Source organism: Galeopterus variegatus, unplaced genomic scaffold (genome assembly GCF_000696425.1).
Source record: "Galeopterus variegatus unplaced genomic scaffold, G_variegatus-3.0.2 Scaffold2679, whole genome shotgun sequence".
Taxonomy (NCBI): Eukaryota; Metazoa; Chordata; class Mammalia; order Dermoptera; family Cynocephalidae; genus Galeopterus; species Galeopterus variegatus.
Genome location: NW_007728790.1, coordinates 88,964 through 106,250, shown reverse-complemented (window position 1 = coordinate 106,250; position 17,287 = coordinate 88,964). Strand labels below are relative to the sequence as shown.

General features: G+C 35.3%; 1 protein-coding gene across 1 annotated transcript in view; it reads left to right on the top strand.

Annotated features, from left to right (window-relative positions):
* The window catches only part of SOX5 (SRY (sex determining region Y)-box 5), a 210,358-nt gene that overhangs the window by 166,053 nt on the left and 27,018 nt on the right, over positions 1-17,287 (top strand). The window contains 1 exon segment of the mRNA XM_008582606.1: positions 6,658-6,835. Within this exon segment, the coding sequence (XP_008580828.1) occupies positions 6,658-6,835 (178 nt within the window).

Genomic DNA, 17,287 nt, shown 5'->3' with positions numbered 1-17,287 from the left:
TGCAAGCCTCGGCGCTGCTTCTGCGCTTCGCTCAGCCAGTGAGCAGGAGCCGGTCTGTATGTGGGATCCGAACCCTCGGACGGGAGCGCCGCCGCGCTTCCCAAGCGGCACACTATCCAGTGCGCCACCGGGCCGGCCCCTTGCATCCACTTTTAAAAGAAGCAGGTATACATTAAGCAAAAGTGCAAAATGGCAAAACAAGGGAGCCAAATAAGAAAATGGAACATATTTCCCTCAGCTAAATAACTTAAGTCTTAATTTAAATGTCAATCAAATCTAATGGTAGCATTAACACAGCAAAAGCATACCTATCAAAGAGTTCCTGGAGCTCTTTCTGCCTGGCTGACAAGGGATTTTAAAATTTCTAAGTCCAAAAGTCAGCATCTGTTCATGTAATGGGGCTTCTGTGCTGTGTAAGATGATAGACATGATTTTTAAGAACCTTCTAAATAAGTATGGAGTTGGGGCGGCCACATGAGGAGGATTCCTAATTTGTCAAGGGCTAAGAAACTAATTTGAAGTTTTTACAGTTGTCTTTATCTTACATTACTTTGACTGACTCTTGCACATAAACGTAAACCTTTTCTCCTCTAAGTTCTTCGCGAAGGAAAGGTCAGCAGGTACACTCCAATCTTTTTGGAGATCCTCATATTTGTTTCATTTTGTCTTCCCTAGTAAAGCTCTCCTGAGCTGTAGAAAAGAAATGCCGTATTTGGGAGAGGAGGCTTCCTGCAGCGAATAAAGAGGTACAAGAGAAAGGGTGAATGTGGGCGCGTGCTAGGGAAGGGAGGTGCTGCAGCAGCACGTTGTGCAGTTCAGCTATCATGTAACTTCCCTACTTAATTTAATACGATTATTTCATCAGAGAGGATAATAGCCACAGCATGATTAATTTTGCAACATGTTTCATGAATGTCTTTACTCTTCCCCATATGTTATTATTGCTACTTACTTCACATGAGTATTTATGATAAATATGGGAACAATCACAGTTTTCAAATCGTGCAGAGGAAGAAGCCTGAAATTATATAACTTTTTTATTCAGTCATTGTATGACTATTAAAAATCAAAGCGTTTTTATAACTGAAACAATGTATTAAATGCATAGACAAACTATCCTTAAGGAATTCAGTTTTAAACAAACACAGTTCCACATATGTCTGTACCTAGGGTTTAAATAAAAAGTAAATGTACTTCTTTTCTCCTTTCTTACTGCAGAAAACCAAAGTCTCAAAGCCGTATGCCTAGATGTCAGTTGATTTGTGTTTTTCTAATACCCAGTATATAATACCCATTAATAAATAGTTGAAATGCCATTTAATAAATAATAAATGAATGATTGGATTGATGGATGATTGAATAAATTTCTGTGTTCTTGTCTTGCCATTAGAGTGGTATAAATTGGTTAACTGCCAAATAAATATTAGATTTTTAATAATTAATTTACTTAAATACTTAAGGAAGTGGAATTTTTAGACAACTGTGATATGGCATGAACCAAATTATCAATTAAATAATGAAAATGAACAGAGGTGTAAATAAAGATGAGATTTTTTTTTCTGAAGCATATGATCATGTGCACATCCTTGGTGATGCATATTGTGGTTCAGCAACCCACATGTGGGTAGATTTCCATGTTGTGAAGGACAAAAATAAAAATAGAAAAAAATGAGTAGACTTCTTTAGGATACTGATATCTCTGTTGTTTAGTTCTCTATTAAAATTCCTTAGCAAAGAATAAAATGCTAAGGTGTGCAGAGAGAGAAAGAACACTTTTTCTTTGGTAAATTATATTTGATTTGTCTAAGTCATTTGATCTTTGCACATTATAAAATTATGAATATTTTACAATTATGTTAGAATAACTTTTTTTTAGAATATTGTTTGAAAACCATCTAAAATATATTTTAACTTTATATAGTTACTTTATAGTGTTTGCTAAAGTTTATTTGGAATAATCTCTAATTCCTTGATGACAATTGATTTTTCTTCAGAGCATCTAAAGCTACGTATTTGTGGCACATTCTTTTCATTATTAGATTTCTTTGCTTATCTGTATGAGGGATTGCCACTGGCAGGGATACGAATTAATTAGGGCTTCCACAATATTTCATATTTTGTGATCACAAGCTGGTAACAAGTGGGATGTTTGCTTTTAGGCAAGTCATAGTAGCTATAAGTAAATGGAACATGTCTTGACTATGTATTTATTTGGATTTTACTTGTTTTGTATTTCATTCCAGACAACTAAGATTAGCCAGTAGTTTATTAGGAGAAGTTATATTCATGAATAGGTTTCTAAACCTTGTATGTGGGTGTTCAAAATATTATTTTCTTGTTCTGTGTGTATTGTACATTAGCCCTTGGAATTTTTCTCAAAGAGTCTAATTAAACAACTTTTTAATATTACCAAAGGAAATTTTTAATTCTTTATGGTGTAGAGAACAGAGAAGCACAAAAAGTCACCAAAATGAGTCAATAATTTGTGCCTTAATTTTTTAACCAATGTATAAAATAGCAAATACGTGTATTACTTTTATTGCGTGTGTATTTACCCTTATGTGGTTTATCATGTGATATAATAATATGGTTGGGTCTGAATTTCAGAAATTGCATTCCACCAATGTCTTTTTAAATTTAGTGTTAAATTTGTCATATAGATAAAAGAGTACTGTATGTTGAATCCAACAACTTGGGTTTTATTAGAACTTTTTGAGCCTCAGTTTATTCCATAAGATTATTAATTACTTCATAGTATTGAAGATCAAATAAGTAATTTAGAATATTTATAATGAACTTTATAAATGTAAATAATAGCCTACTAGTTAAACGTGTTTATCTTTGCTTACTCATTTACTTAAGCTTAAATGCTTTATGTTTATCCTAAACAAGTTTGGAGCTACTCACAGATACATGCTTTTTTAAACTATCACTTTGTGTATAAATGAAATAATTATGAAATATGCTATTTTCAAAAGTTTCAATTGGCAACCTCATTCAACAATTTGGCAAGTAATTAAAAGGAAATTGTATTCCTCACTGTTTGATGGTGTACTTGACAGAAATGCTGTCTTTTCCAATGCTTTCTAGATCTTGAAAATCACTTACATTCTTTTATTTTATCTTACATTTTATTAAATAAAATGTATGTTTTATTTGTAAGAATAGTGGCTAATCATGCTAAACTTTCAAATGTCTCCTAAAAAAGATACTGCAAGTAAAAACCAATGTAAGAAATCTTACCTTTAGCATTTTATTGCTCATATCCATAATTATGAGAATGAATGCCATAAATAAATGGTCCACACCCATTTCATAGTTAGGGCTTTAAAATTTTCATCTAGTCAAATGAAAAAAAATAATTAACAGAAAATGGGAAACCGCTATAATTTTCATATTCTTCATGAACAATGGGCATTTGATATAGTAGCTCAGGAGTATATTATTAAAAGAACCAAATTGTGAAATAATATCATATAATGGGTCAAAATTATTTATACACTTACCACTATAAGAATCAAGCATGTGAATTCTTATTAATATACTATTAGCCTGGTCACACAATGGAAGAGAATGAAAGGGCAATTTTGAATGACATTTATATCAACTTTGGAAGTGTCAACCTCTATTATGTCCTTGGGGCCTTGTACTTTTTGGCTTTCAGACATCTGTGCTGCTTTGAATGGAGGAGAATATTAAGAGTTCCAGTGGGTCTCTAATAAATGCTTTGCAGAGTCATCCTTCAGCATGGACATGTAATAGTTCTTAGTGCTTAAAGCTAAGAAATACAGCATCTCACCCCATCAGTGTCCACATCTGCACCACCTTCATCAACACCACCGTTCTGCCTGTGTATACACTCACACACTATTTTCTCTGTGGTCATAAATCTCCCTGTTCCAACTCTGGCAATACATTTCTTCCTCTTTTTTTGCTGCACAGTCAAGTGAAACAGCTACCTTTAATATCTCCAAGCATCCACCAAAACTTTTGCAAGAGTTGTGATGCCATCAAAAGGAAATTCTAGGGATGTCATGAGAGAAGCCAGTAGTTTCACACAGAAGGTAATAAACTGGTACAACCTTGGTAGGGGGAAAACAGTGCCTGGAATGTCTACAGCTGCATAGAAGATAGTCATTAAAGCCCCTGTCTGACAGGATATTTAAGCTTAATTGACAGGGAGAAGATCTGGATTCTAATCTTTATTGCTCCACTGAATCTCAGTAGCATTCAGTTTATTATGCATATGCAAGTTTCCATTTATTATTAGTACTACATGGTATGTCTCAGTCACATTTTAAAGACTGAGATAATATTACATATATTTTTAAAGTTACCTCCTTATATTGAGGAAGCTTTGTGAAGAGTTTTGAAGCCTAATAGGACTTTTTCTTTGGGGGGGGGGGCCTGCTGGCCAGTACAGGGATCTGAACTCTTGACCTTTGTGTTATCACCACCATGCTCTAACCAAATGAGCTAACCAGGCAGCCTGTAATAAACATTTTTAATAGTCTCTCTCTTTATATTACACAAGGCAGTGGCTCTTAAACTTTAGTGTACATCAGAATCACCTGGGAATGCTTATGAAAACAAAGGTTGCTGGGACCCATCTCCAGGGTTTCTATGATAGAGAATTTGCCTTTCTAACAAATTCCCAAGCAGTGCTGATGCTAGTCCATGGGCCACATTTTACTATACTCATCCATACTCGAGTATAGTAAAAGGGCACAATACTTCCAGGTATATATATGGCATCATATATATGGATTATGGCTTAACATCCCAACTAAATGTATCATATTGAGCAATCTAAGAATAATTTTGCCCCAAAGGTTTTTAAAATGCTAAAGTAAAAATAAATTATCTTATTTAATTTCCTGCCAAGATTCTATGATTCAATATAAATTTGGCACAATGGTCATTAATTTATTGGGTATCTCACATGGTACCAGATTGCTAATTTGAATTATCTCATGGATTTTCAAATAACTGTTCTTTTCCCTGAAGCAAAAAACAAAACTGAAAAAAAAAAATGCTTAACAGTAATTTTTCATAATCTGTTCATGGGTTTCCTAAGTGCTCCTAACCAAGGAATCGAATAATAGTCTAATAATAATAAACTGCTTAAAAAATGTAAACTTCAAATAGGTATCATATTATACCATTTTACCGTTTTGTAAAGTGATTTATTTCAGTGGTGTTTTGGTAAATATGTACATTAAATTTTTGTGCACATTCATCAACACACGCTTCCAAATCACTTAATCACTACATTTAATTAAAAATTGTTCTTCTTTCAGAAAGTTATCCTGCTATTGGTAGACAGGAACATTTATGTTCTCAACTCATGAAATAATAGCTAAGTGGAAACTACATTTTTATTCTACTGTAATATCTGTGTAAAATTAGATAAAATGTAAACAATGATGTACAAACAAGTGGCAAAATATTTCAATTTTAGAACACAGAAAAGGAATAAGATAACTTGATCCATTTGCAATGAAAGAAAAGTAATGTAATGTTAATAGTATCTGATTCTTATATGATATAATAGAAATTTCAGTAATATTGTATCCACAAATTTTATGTGTGAAGTTACCTAAGGGCTAATGTAGAAAGGTATAGCACTGAGTATAAACTGTTCTCCCCATTCAAGCACGGAACAGTTGAAAATCACCAACCACGATGAACTGATCCCATACGAATCTTCATACCACAAGTAGTACATGATAAGGAAAATCTGGAGAACAAGTCTGGATTTTAAAAAAACATGAGGTTTGTTAAGTGTTTAGAACAGTGTTGCATAAAGTTGTGTAGTACATATTAGGGTAATGTTAATTATGTTTATTTTAATTTTTAGATGAAATCCAAAAGTGTTTCTAGGAAACCTAGGAGAAAAGATTATTTTCTAAAAAAGTTAGAAAATTTTCCTTTTATTTTGTACTAAATTGGAGAGCAGTTCTGATTGTTTAAGTCCTTCATCATGGATGTTCCAGGTACTCTGCCTAAGCACCAGGGTACAAAGATGCTTGAGATTCAACTCCTGTTCTTCAGAGGTTAAAAAATAAATAAATAAATAAATAAATAAACAAACCCAAAACCTACCTTTGTTAGAATTTTTTATGAACTATGTAATGTCTCCCAATAAAAATGAATAGCACAAAGAATAGCTTTTTAACAATTTCTTACAGGTTACATCAATTATGTGTGCTTTCTGTGGATAGTTGTGCATACGTGTACTTTCTCTTATACAAAAGGTGTTTCATAATATGTAGTTGAAAGTGACTTTATGTTGACAGCGAGCCAAACACTGTAATCTTCAGACTGAATGTTGAGATCACTGATTGGTAGAGTATTTTGATGGGAAATGACAGGCTGTATACCTGTGTGTTTCTAGGCATTTTTGATCAGCCTTTCCTTCTCACAGCTCATGTTCTGATGATCATTGCAGGATGAAGTGGCACAGCCACTGAACCTATCAGCAGCTGCAATGCAGGTATCTCCAGGAGGGAAGCTCCCAGGCATACCCCAAGGCAACCTTGGTGTTGCTGTATCTCCTACCAGCATTTCATACAGACAAGAGCACAAACAGTCCACCACCCAAAAGCAAGAATGAAGTGGCACAGCCACTGAAACTATCAGCTATGATCATTGCAGGATGAAGTGGCACAGCCACTGAACCTATCAGCTAAACCCAAGACCTCTGATGGCAAATCACCCACATCACCCACCTCTCCCCATATGCCAGCTCTGAGAATAAACAGTGGGGCAGGTCCCCTCAAAGCCTCTGTCCCTGCAGCGTTAGCTAGTCCTTCAGCCAGAGTTAGCACAATAGGTAAGTTCTGTTTCTTTTGTTCTTCTTGATTTTCTGTTTATAGCATTGAATGATATCATCTTTAAATTAGCACATCTCACACACCCTATGCATTGCTTGGGTTCTAGAGGAGAGTTTCAATTTGTAGAACTACATAGATCTATTTTAAACATGCAAATGAAATTTCTAACTGAAATTCAAGTTGTAATGTCCCCCTGAAAATCTNCCTCAAAGCCTCTGTCCCTGCAGCGTTAGCTAGTCCTTCAGCCAGAGTTAGCACAATAGGTAAGTTCTGTTTCTTTTGTTCTTCTTGATTTTCTGTTTATAGCATTGAATGATATCATCTTTAAATTAGCACATCTCACACACCCTATGCATTGCTTGGGTTCTAGAGGAGAGTTTCAATTTGTAGAACTACATAGATCTATTTTAAACATGCAAATGAAATTTCTAACTGAAATTCAAGTTGTAATGTCCCCCTGAAAATCTAATTGTATTGGTTATGTTTATATATGTGACTTATGTCCATAAGCTTATAAAAAGAGGTCTAAATGACTAATCACAGTGAGCAATGGTTGCAGAATGTTGTTGTTAGGTGACTGACTTGTCTTTTTCATCACAGAAATTTATTTCTATTTTTTGTGACATGTACAAAGTATACATAATGATGAAATGCATTCTTCCTTGAACAGCAATTAACCATCAGGATGTGAAGTGTGTTCAGTTCCTAACTGCTTAAGAATTACTTGTATACACAAAAGTATTATAAACAGTAGATGGCTTCAATTTTCTGTCATTGTAATTTCAGTAGAATAAACAAACCATAGTAAATGCTTCTATAAGCTGACATAAAAATATTCAATGATTTTTATTTTAGTATACATAAATTAGACTGTAAATACTACTTAGTTCAATCACATTTATTGATGTGTTTGTTATTTGAATACAATTCTGACTAGGCTAGCAGAGGCCAGCCCTCAAGGAACTCATGGTTTAGCTGGGGGAAAGTTATCCATCCTATAGTACAAGCCAACTATAGTAGGTGCTATTCCAGAGCACAGATATAATCCTACAGTCAAAGAGAGGAGAGTGTTGGATTCTATTTGGGAATGACCAAGGAAGACTAAGTTGGAGACAGCCTCATTCAAACTGAACTTTGAAGAAGAGATAAAGTCCTAGGCATTCTAGGGTATAAGAAAAAAAAAGAGTAAAATAGCATATTTTTGAGAAAGGTGCTGATTTGGCTACAGTATAGAATGAATATGTGGTGGAATGTGATTAGAACTAAAACTAAGAGGGTCAGGTGGAATCTGATTGAATATTATCCTAAGGAATTTTGATATTTTCAAGACAGCAGTGTGGTCAGAACTTTAAGAAGAATGTTGTCAAAAGAAAGATATTGAAATCAGAGAAGCCATTGTTTTAGTGTAGGGCAAGAGTAATTTACATAAGATAGAAATCAGCAATGATAAAGGGGAGAATAGATTGAAAAGATGTAATTAAAGAGGAATTGACATAGTTTATCCACAATAGAGTGTATCTGGTAAGAGGCAAGTTGGAGATAGAGGAGTCTAGAATTCTGAATTGATGAAATATATATAAGGATGGAGCCTTTAATAACTATGAAAGAGGAGACAAGAAGTGGACCAGCTTTGGGAGAAAACACATATTCAACACGTTATGTGTTGACACACAAGGAGCCATTTAGGTAGAGATGTTCAAGGAAAAACTGTAAACGTAAATCTGAGATATAAAAGGGTTGCCAGAATTTTAGATATGGAAGTTATTCCTTGATGAGGCTGTTGAAGTCAGGAGAGCAAATAAGTTTACCAAAAAAGTGTGTGTCCAATAAAAAGAGAAATGGGGTGAAGAACCACAGATACTACTCATTGTATTAGCTATCTATTGCTATATAACAAATCTAAAACTTAGGTGCCTAAAACAACCAACATTTATTACCTCACAGTTTCTAAGGGTCAGCTTAGCTGGGCAGTTCTGGATTAGGATCCCTCATGTGATTGCAGTCGAGATGTTGGTCAGAGCCGCAGTCATCTACAAACTTTACTGGGGATGATGATCCGTTTCCAAGATGACTCACTTGCATGGCTATTGGCTGGAGACCTCAATTCTTTGCCACATGGGTCTGTTCCTAGGTCTGCTCTGAGCATGACATCTAACCTTCTCAAGAGGGAGTGATCCGAGAGAGAGCAAAGAGAACAGCACAATGTCTTTTATGACCTGTAAAGTCAGCTCTGCACTATTCTGTTCATTATAAGAGAACCACTGAGTCCAGACCAGCTCACGGGAAGGAGAATGAGGCTCCAGGTCTTGAAGGAAAGAGTATCAAAATGTCTTTGAACATAGTTTAAAACTACCACACTCTTTTAGGTGAAAAACTGATGAAGAGTAAGTGAGTGTCTCAGAATAAGAATGAAAACAAAGAGCAAGTGAGTGTCTTAGAATAAGGATGAAGATATGTCAGTGTCAAGCTAGACTAGGAAAACTAAAATTTCAGAAAAGAGGGGTGATTTCATGGTGGAACATTCTGTAGGAAAGTAAAGAACATGAAGAAAAGCCTTAGGATTTAACTGGAATTCACAGATAGGTAGCCTTTGACAGAGAAGTTTGAACAGATTCCAAATTAGAGAGATTTGAAGAATATGAGGAAAGAAAGTGCATTTGATGATGTAGACTTATCTTTTTGTAAGGTGGGTGTTGAAAAGTGATTATAGTTTGGGAAGGCAGAGTAGAGGCATATTTTAGAATAGTAATATGTGGTTATTTACATATATATATATTTCTCTTCGAATATATATATGTATATATTCCTCTTCAAGAGAGAAGAGGAAGAAGAGTTAGGATGTACAGATATGAAAGGGCACGAGGGTAACAATACGACAAGGAGAAGAGATGGTGGGAAAGGATTAGTCTTGGAAAGGAAAAAAGCTCCTTTTTTCTGAGTCAAAGAAATGAAGAGGAAAAATGGTAAAGATTAGGAGAAATTATGGGGCAGACAGAAAGAATGCTAAAGGAGTCTATTTCAAATGCTTTAATCTCCACAAAGTAGAATTCAGGATTATTTGTTAAGAGGAAATCAGTCTGGATCAGTGGGCAGCAGTGAGAGGAGAAACGGTGAAAACAAGTTTTGAGAAGTTTGAAAAAGGTTTGGGATACACATGTGCTTTTTCCTGATTATGGTCTGACTCTGTTATTCTGCTCAGTATCCTAAATGGGTGCCAAGATTACATTTGCTTTTATGTACTATACTTAGTACATAAAAATAAAAAAATATATTTTATTTGGCAAGAATGATTTACTTTCGTAATAAACATGAAGGCTTATAAAGATCACAGTGTTGGTCTATGAGCTGCTTTTGTAATGTTACTAGGTCTAGAATATTTAACTAATAGAATAACTATTTGCATTTTTATCATGTATGGATATTTTTACTTCAGCATTTTCAAGGATTAGCTATGACAAAGTGTTTTAGAAAGGCAAGAATGTATTTAATGCCATTCATCATATGACTTTCTCCACTACTAAAACATCTCTTATGTTTTTTCCTGAGAAGTTCCTTCACCACATACACATTCCTCATATTTTCCAAGGATTTGAGGCCACTACAATTTACTTTTCTCTTTTCAACAAATGCAGATGTTGAAAGCTGAAACTGTAATGAGTAATAATGTAGTTGGATAAAAGCTGTGAGGATTAATGGTGTTGTAAAGGTCACCTCTAAAAGAAGAATTAATGTGTTATGCCATTAATAAACCACAGAAAACTGTGGACCAAAAGACAACTTATCGTTAATGACATGGGACTCTTTGCTATAGATCTATTAGCTACAAATATAGAAAGTGACTTTTTGAAGTTGGTGACCAATTACAGTGTATTCTAGAAGAATGCTTTTGATATGGTATGTAAATGATAGGCAGCACCAAAGAAAGGAGATCTTTAAAAGGCATGAATAGTTAGAAGAATAATGGATAATTTTAGAACTTTTTTGACCAGCTGTTATCTTTCCCTTATTGGCCTTTTACACCTATTTTGTACATGTATATAACACTTTTAACTTTTTTTAAAGCCTTTCTAAAATCTATTTCCTCACTGCAGCTGTTCTAAAATTATAGACCCTTAACTGGATAGAGTAGATATCCATACAACCTAGTCAAAGCTTGTAATTTTAAAGATACAGAACAGAGATCTAAGAGGCTGCCTACCTAGAATTTGAAGTGAGTTCCTGTCAGAGTCTAGACAGCTCTTTGCCTCTATGGTTATTACTTTTGTTTTAATTTTAAAGAAGCAAATGTACATGAAGACTGGTAACTTGTCCAAACTCACAGCCAGTGGAGGTTGGGGCCCTACAACCATAGTCTTGGAGCCGGTATTCTTTCTTTTTGCTTGTTGTCTATTGGCAGCCTTTCTTCAGTAGATGCTCTTCTCAGTCATTCATCCATTCACTGATCAGTCCAACAAATGAGAATTCAGTATCTTGTCTATGCCATAGATTTTGCTAAGTCTGGAGGATAAGCAGGTGCAAGAAAGTCTTGGACTGAGGCTTTAGGTGCCTGCAGTCTCTGTCCTAGCATATCTTTGGAACATATTGGAATGTATTATTCCTACTCTTCATTCCTCAGATGCACTAACACATGAAAAGTAAAACTTTGCCTGAGCAAATGTAGTGGATGCACATTGGCCAAAGAAAATGTAGGGAGATAGTTTCAAGCTCCTTAGTTGTGTATTTTATTTCTACAAGTTGCTAATTAAAATATTATTGCATGAAGAATGGTGTTACCTTGAAGTTTCATTAGTTTACATTTTAATAAACAAACTTTATACAAAGATTTTAATGTGAGTACATGATTGGACGAGTGAACTAGAATATTGTAATTCATAGAAACTGCTGGATTATCAGGAAGGTAGGGATATTATTCAAAGACATCTGACAATATTGCATAGTACGTTACAGTTTACAAATTGCTTTCACATTTATTATCTAATTCTTGTGAACTTTCACAGATGAAGAAATGGCTATATATCAGGGCATCAAAAATTTGATGATGATAAATAACCTCAAAAATAGAAAATTTGTATTTGTTGAAAATCACTGAAAATGCATATGACTTTTTCTTATAGCTGAAAAGTCCTATGTAAAATAAACATGTAGTAAATAAGAATTTGTATCGTTCTGATATCATCTGCTAAATCCATGAATTTTTAAAAATCTGTGCCATATGGTGTAGACTTCCATTGAAAAGAAGACAGAGATAATCAATGAACTTGGAATTGTAAAGGCAGATACTTTCAATTTGGAAATATGCATTTATTCTTTCAACAGACCCTACCATGGGCCAGAGGAATAAAAGATTAAAAAAAAAAATTCCCTCAAGTAGTTAATAGACTGATGTGAGACGAACTTAGAAAAATGCAAGATAATGTGGCAATAAAAGCATTTACAAGGTTTCAGAGGAGCATGTAAATGAGAAGTGCTAATCTTGCCAAGGAGCATGTCTGGGCTGTGTCAAGAAGTCCGCACAGAAGGGGTGACATTCGAATAAATTCCAAAACACACCAGAGAAAAGCTTGGGAGACAGAGTTGGGGGTGAGAAAAGGAAGGCTTGTCCTTGCAACGGGGAAGAAGTCCTGTGCAGCTTAAACATAGAACTTGTGAGGGTCTGGCAGGAGGGAACGCAGGAAGGATAAGCAGAGGTGAAATCATGAAGAGACTTTTAGGCTAAGCTAAGGTGTTGAGAACTTATCCCAGAATGATGTTTTGGGGGGAACGTTACAGGTTCAGAAGTTCCAATGTGTTTGTGAAAGGCTGCATACTGATGAATCTCTCAAAGATTCATCACATACATTAACATATTCAAGATTTTGAAAATTCATGCAATGAAGAAACCTTTTTAACTTTAAGTTGGCATTTCCCACACTTAAACATGGAATTATTTTTTCACATACTTATTAAAAACTATCATTTTATGAAATGCTCCTTTAGGCACTAGGGTACCAAGAGATGGGTTTCTAATCAGAGACTTTGACATGATTCAAATTCCTTTTGTGGGGGAATATTTTGGAATGCTTTAACTGGAAGCAGAGTAGGAGATGGATGCAAGGACTGTAAGCCTAAAGATAGGGAAACCAGTTAGCAGGTTAAGGCAATAGCCCAGTGAGAGGTGGCTTTAACAAAAGCAGGGACCATGGGGATGGAGAAGCAAATTTGAGAGTTGAGGAGGACATGTAACTGTTGGGGCTTGGTTGCCTTATTTCTGTATGCGGTAAAGGATATATTTTGGATGACTCCCAAGTGACTGGATGGGCCACCAGAAAGGTCTGTGGTCTTTCTAATATAGAAAGAGCAGATAGAGGCAGTGGGAAGATGATGAATTGTGTGCTAGGCATGCTGCACTTCAGGTACTCCTGAGACGTTCAAGCAGAGAAGCTTCACAGACAGACATGTGATCTGGAAATCAAAAAGGGTTTGAGGCAGGCATTGGTTAGTTATTTTACTTGGGATAACCCCTCAATTCTTAGGGACATGTTTAAGACCATGGTGGAACATTGGTTTCCTAGGGTTGCCACAACAAATAACTTTAAACTGGGTGGCTTAAAACAGAAATTTATTCTCTTGTTATTCTGTAGGCTAAAAATCTGAAGTCGGGTGTCCGCAGGGTTGGTTCCTTCTGGAGGCTCTGAGGAAGAGCCTGTTCCATGCCTCTCGCTTGCTTCCTAGTGGCTACTGGCAATTCTTGGCATTCCTTGGCTTATTGAAGCCTAACTCCAATCTTTTTGTCCATATTCAGATGGCCTTCTCCCCTGTCTCTGTGTGCCAAATCTCTCTCTCCTTTCTCTTATGAGGATATCAGTTGTTGGCTTTTGGGCTCACACTAAATTCAGGGTGATCTTAACTCAAGATCCTTAACGTAATTAGATCTTCAAAGACCCTATTCCCAGATGAGATCACATTTACAGATACGGGGGTTAGGACTTGGGTATGTCTTTTGGGGGGACACATGTCAACCCATTACAGGTAAGGATTCCTATTTTTTTTTCTTTCCTTGTGTAGCATCCATTACAAATTCATTCCCCTGAGAGTTTACTTCCTCCAAAATTGGACTTTCAAGTTTGTCCCTTCATTTCTGCCCTAGAAAATATATGTAAGGGACCTTATTATTAAAAAATGAACGTTTTGAGAATTTTTTTTATTTTTGGTAAAATCAGAGTCTGATGAATTTTAAAAAGTTACAGCATCTCACAAATTTCTTAGATTAATGATTCCTAACGAGCATTTTTCAGCTCTCATTTGAGAAGTTAACTGGAAGTCATTTTAGCCTTTACCCTCCCATTCCTCTCCTAAGATTAAGGCTCACTAAATCTCTCCTACACATACCCTCCCTTCTGATCCTGAATTGCAATTGCTGCTTGAATTTAAAAAGAGGATAAATAAAACGTATCATGTGACCATTTGGGATCTCTTTGGACTCTGATGGAATGACTCCCGTTTCATTGAACCTCTGTACCAACCAAGAACTAACATCTTCTCACATATTTTATCGTAATAGTCAAAGCCAGGTAACAAGAGTGCCAACGGTGAGCACATAGGGAAAGTGAAAGAGAAGAGAAAGGAGTCTACATTTTTTACTGCCTCCTCAGATACCAAGTGCTATCTACTCCTTCACATGTGTTATTTCATTTAATTCTTCCATGCACGTTACCTTCATTTTAAAGTTGAGGGAAATGGAAACTCTGAGAGATTAAGTGTTATAAGTTGTTAATGTCCCTTGGCTTTGGCAACTCAAAGACTAAGGGAATTAAAAACAAGATTATAGTGGGAATTAGAGAGTGAGAGGGAGTGGGAGAGGATGAGGTAAAGCATGTTTGAGAAGCTTGACTTAGAAGGTGGAAAGAGAGACGGCTGGAAAGAGAGGGCAAAACAAAGTTAAAGGAGGTATTTTATTTGATTATTTTAGAGGAATGAGGTGGTGGAAATGACAGAGAAAATCAGGTAGATCTAAATGAGAAAGAGAATAACCAATGAAGAAGTATAGAAATCTAGAACTCTAACATGAGTTTAGGGGATTTCCTTTGATTGACAGTAGAGGCTTTGATTGACAGTAGAGGCACCATTTAAACAGGAGTGGAATATGGGCATAAATGGAGATAAATTTGAAGCTAGCAGAGTATAGGAGTGGGGCTGGGGCAGGAAAGTCAGAGTTTAAGCCTCACTGATCTGTCCAAAATCAGAGGCAAGGCCATTTGCTGAGAGAGAGGGAGTCAGCAGGGTTTGAGATTTGGTGATTATGCTGAGAACAAAATTTAAAGAACCAGCAAACAATCCTATTAAGATTGAAAGCTATAAATTGCTTTATGATTTAACATAGCAAATACAAATGTTAAAATTTCATATAGCATTATAACGAAATTTCGAGTCTCTAAAAGCAAGAATGTTTATTTTAAAATGAACTCCTATTTTCACCTGCACAAGAACACACACCTAAAATTGGAAATAGTGAATATAGAACATAGATCTGTCAGTTATTCACCCTCATGATAATTTACATTCATCTTGCATCTATACTAATCATTTTTCCTATACAATGTTATCTTGGCAGTCCCTAAAATGCATAAAGAATTCATGCTTTTTATTCAATGCCATGTGCCAAACCATTTTAAATATATTTGTGTTCTGGAGAAGCTAGATAGACAACATAAAAGCTAAATAGACTACAAAAATGCATGATGCAAGGTTGTATATAAACAGGTTACAGAGGATTGGAAAATCAGGCTTATCCTCTTAAGATCTTACTAAGTGAACATACCAAGACCATCACTGTCATATAAGAGCTATATTTCTTTCTAGAGTAATATTGTTCATGAGCAGAATACATTCAAGAATAATATATTAAGAAGGTTGTTCAGGAGAACAAAGTCAGGATGTTGAGGACAATATAAAGTTAAATACAACCATCTTTTATAGTAAATATTAACCATCAAGATCTTTCCTAGTTTAAATTCATATTTGTATTTATAATGAGCAGGAATGTTTTGTTCTTTGAATAAGTTCCAATGAATTTAGCTCTGAAAGGCAAAATATATAATAGCTCTTAAGGTTCCCCTTTCTGTTGCCTCCACTGGAACTTATCTTTATGCCTCAAGGAGATAGAGGGCCAGGTCTAAGTCTGTGCATAGGAAGAGAGAAAAAGGCATGGATCATTTAGGAAACTGCCAGCAGTGAAGCCCTGCACTAATCTGACATCAGCTTCTTCAATAGAAAAGTGTAAGCAGCAAGAAAATATTCTGTGTTGTTTGGCAATCAGCAGATCAGATAGAAGAGTCTCGAAGAGAGAAAAAGGCATGGATCATTTAGGAAACTGCCAGCAGTGAAGCCCTGCACTAATCTGACATCAGCTTCTTCAATAGAAATGTGTAAGCAGCAAGAAAATATTCTGTGTTGTTTGGCAATCAGCAGATCAGATAGAAGAGTCTAGCAATACAACAAGGATGTGTAATCTGACATGATTAGACAAGGCTCTTTAGTACCAGAACATTCATAATTGAGACAAAGAAAGAGTATTAATAACACTTTCCTAACACGGCAGTTAGCCATTTTATATTTCCTTTCTTTAATCTTAGTGTTTTTCAACAAATCATGGGATTTAATAGCGTGTTTTGGCAGATTAGAGGATTTATGGCCCAGATGTTTTTTGTTCTAAAAATGGATTAGGGTGTAAAGTTTGCTGGAATCCATGGAACATGTTGAGGCAAGCCGGTCATTTTATGTGTGATTAGTGCCTGCCTTCTGTCTCACAGTCCCTCCATCTGTCACAATTCACCAATGGATATGGTTAGATTTAGCCTCATGTCACAAACAAGTCCCTTTTCTGGGCAATTTCATATTACAGATTCATTTTATGCCATTTTATGCCCTAGTTAAAAGATAGGGAAAGAGAAAGATGAGATATTAGCTTTTCTTTAAAATATTTGCAAAATGATCTTTTTCTGTTAATATTGTACTCTTAAGATCACGCAGATCACCATAATAATGTGCATCAAATAAATAAATGACCTGTGCTACAATTAACATTAAGTTAAAAATTAGTTTTGCTCCTTACACCTGCTGTTCTTTAAAAAAAATATTTTGGTAGTGTTTTTTTTGTACTAACCATGGATTATAGAGCTGCAGACACAGGCTGGTCATTTGACCATCTCATTAAAAGTGTGAATTAAGTGTGACTAGTTAACAGTAGTCACAGTTTCTTATCAAACAATTACAGGTGCTTGGTTACATTGTGTGCTTGAATTTTAGCCTCAACTATTACAAGTTTGTATCCATAGCAGACCAGTGCCACCTGTGGTATATTTCACCGTAAATGGATTTACAGGGAAAAATGCTCTTCTTTCAGTCAGTTAATAATGATTTATTCCTCCTGTATATAGCAAACCTAATATAGTAGTTGCTATACACAAACTCTA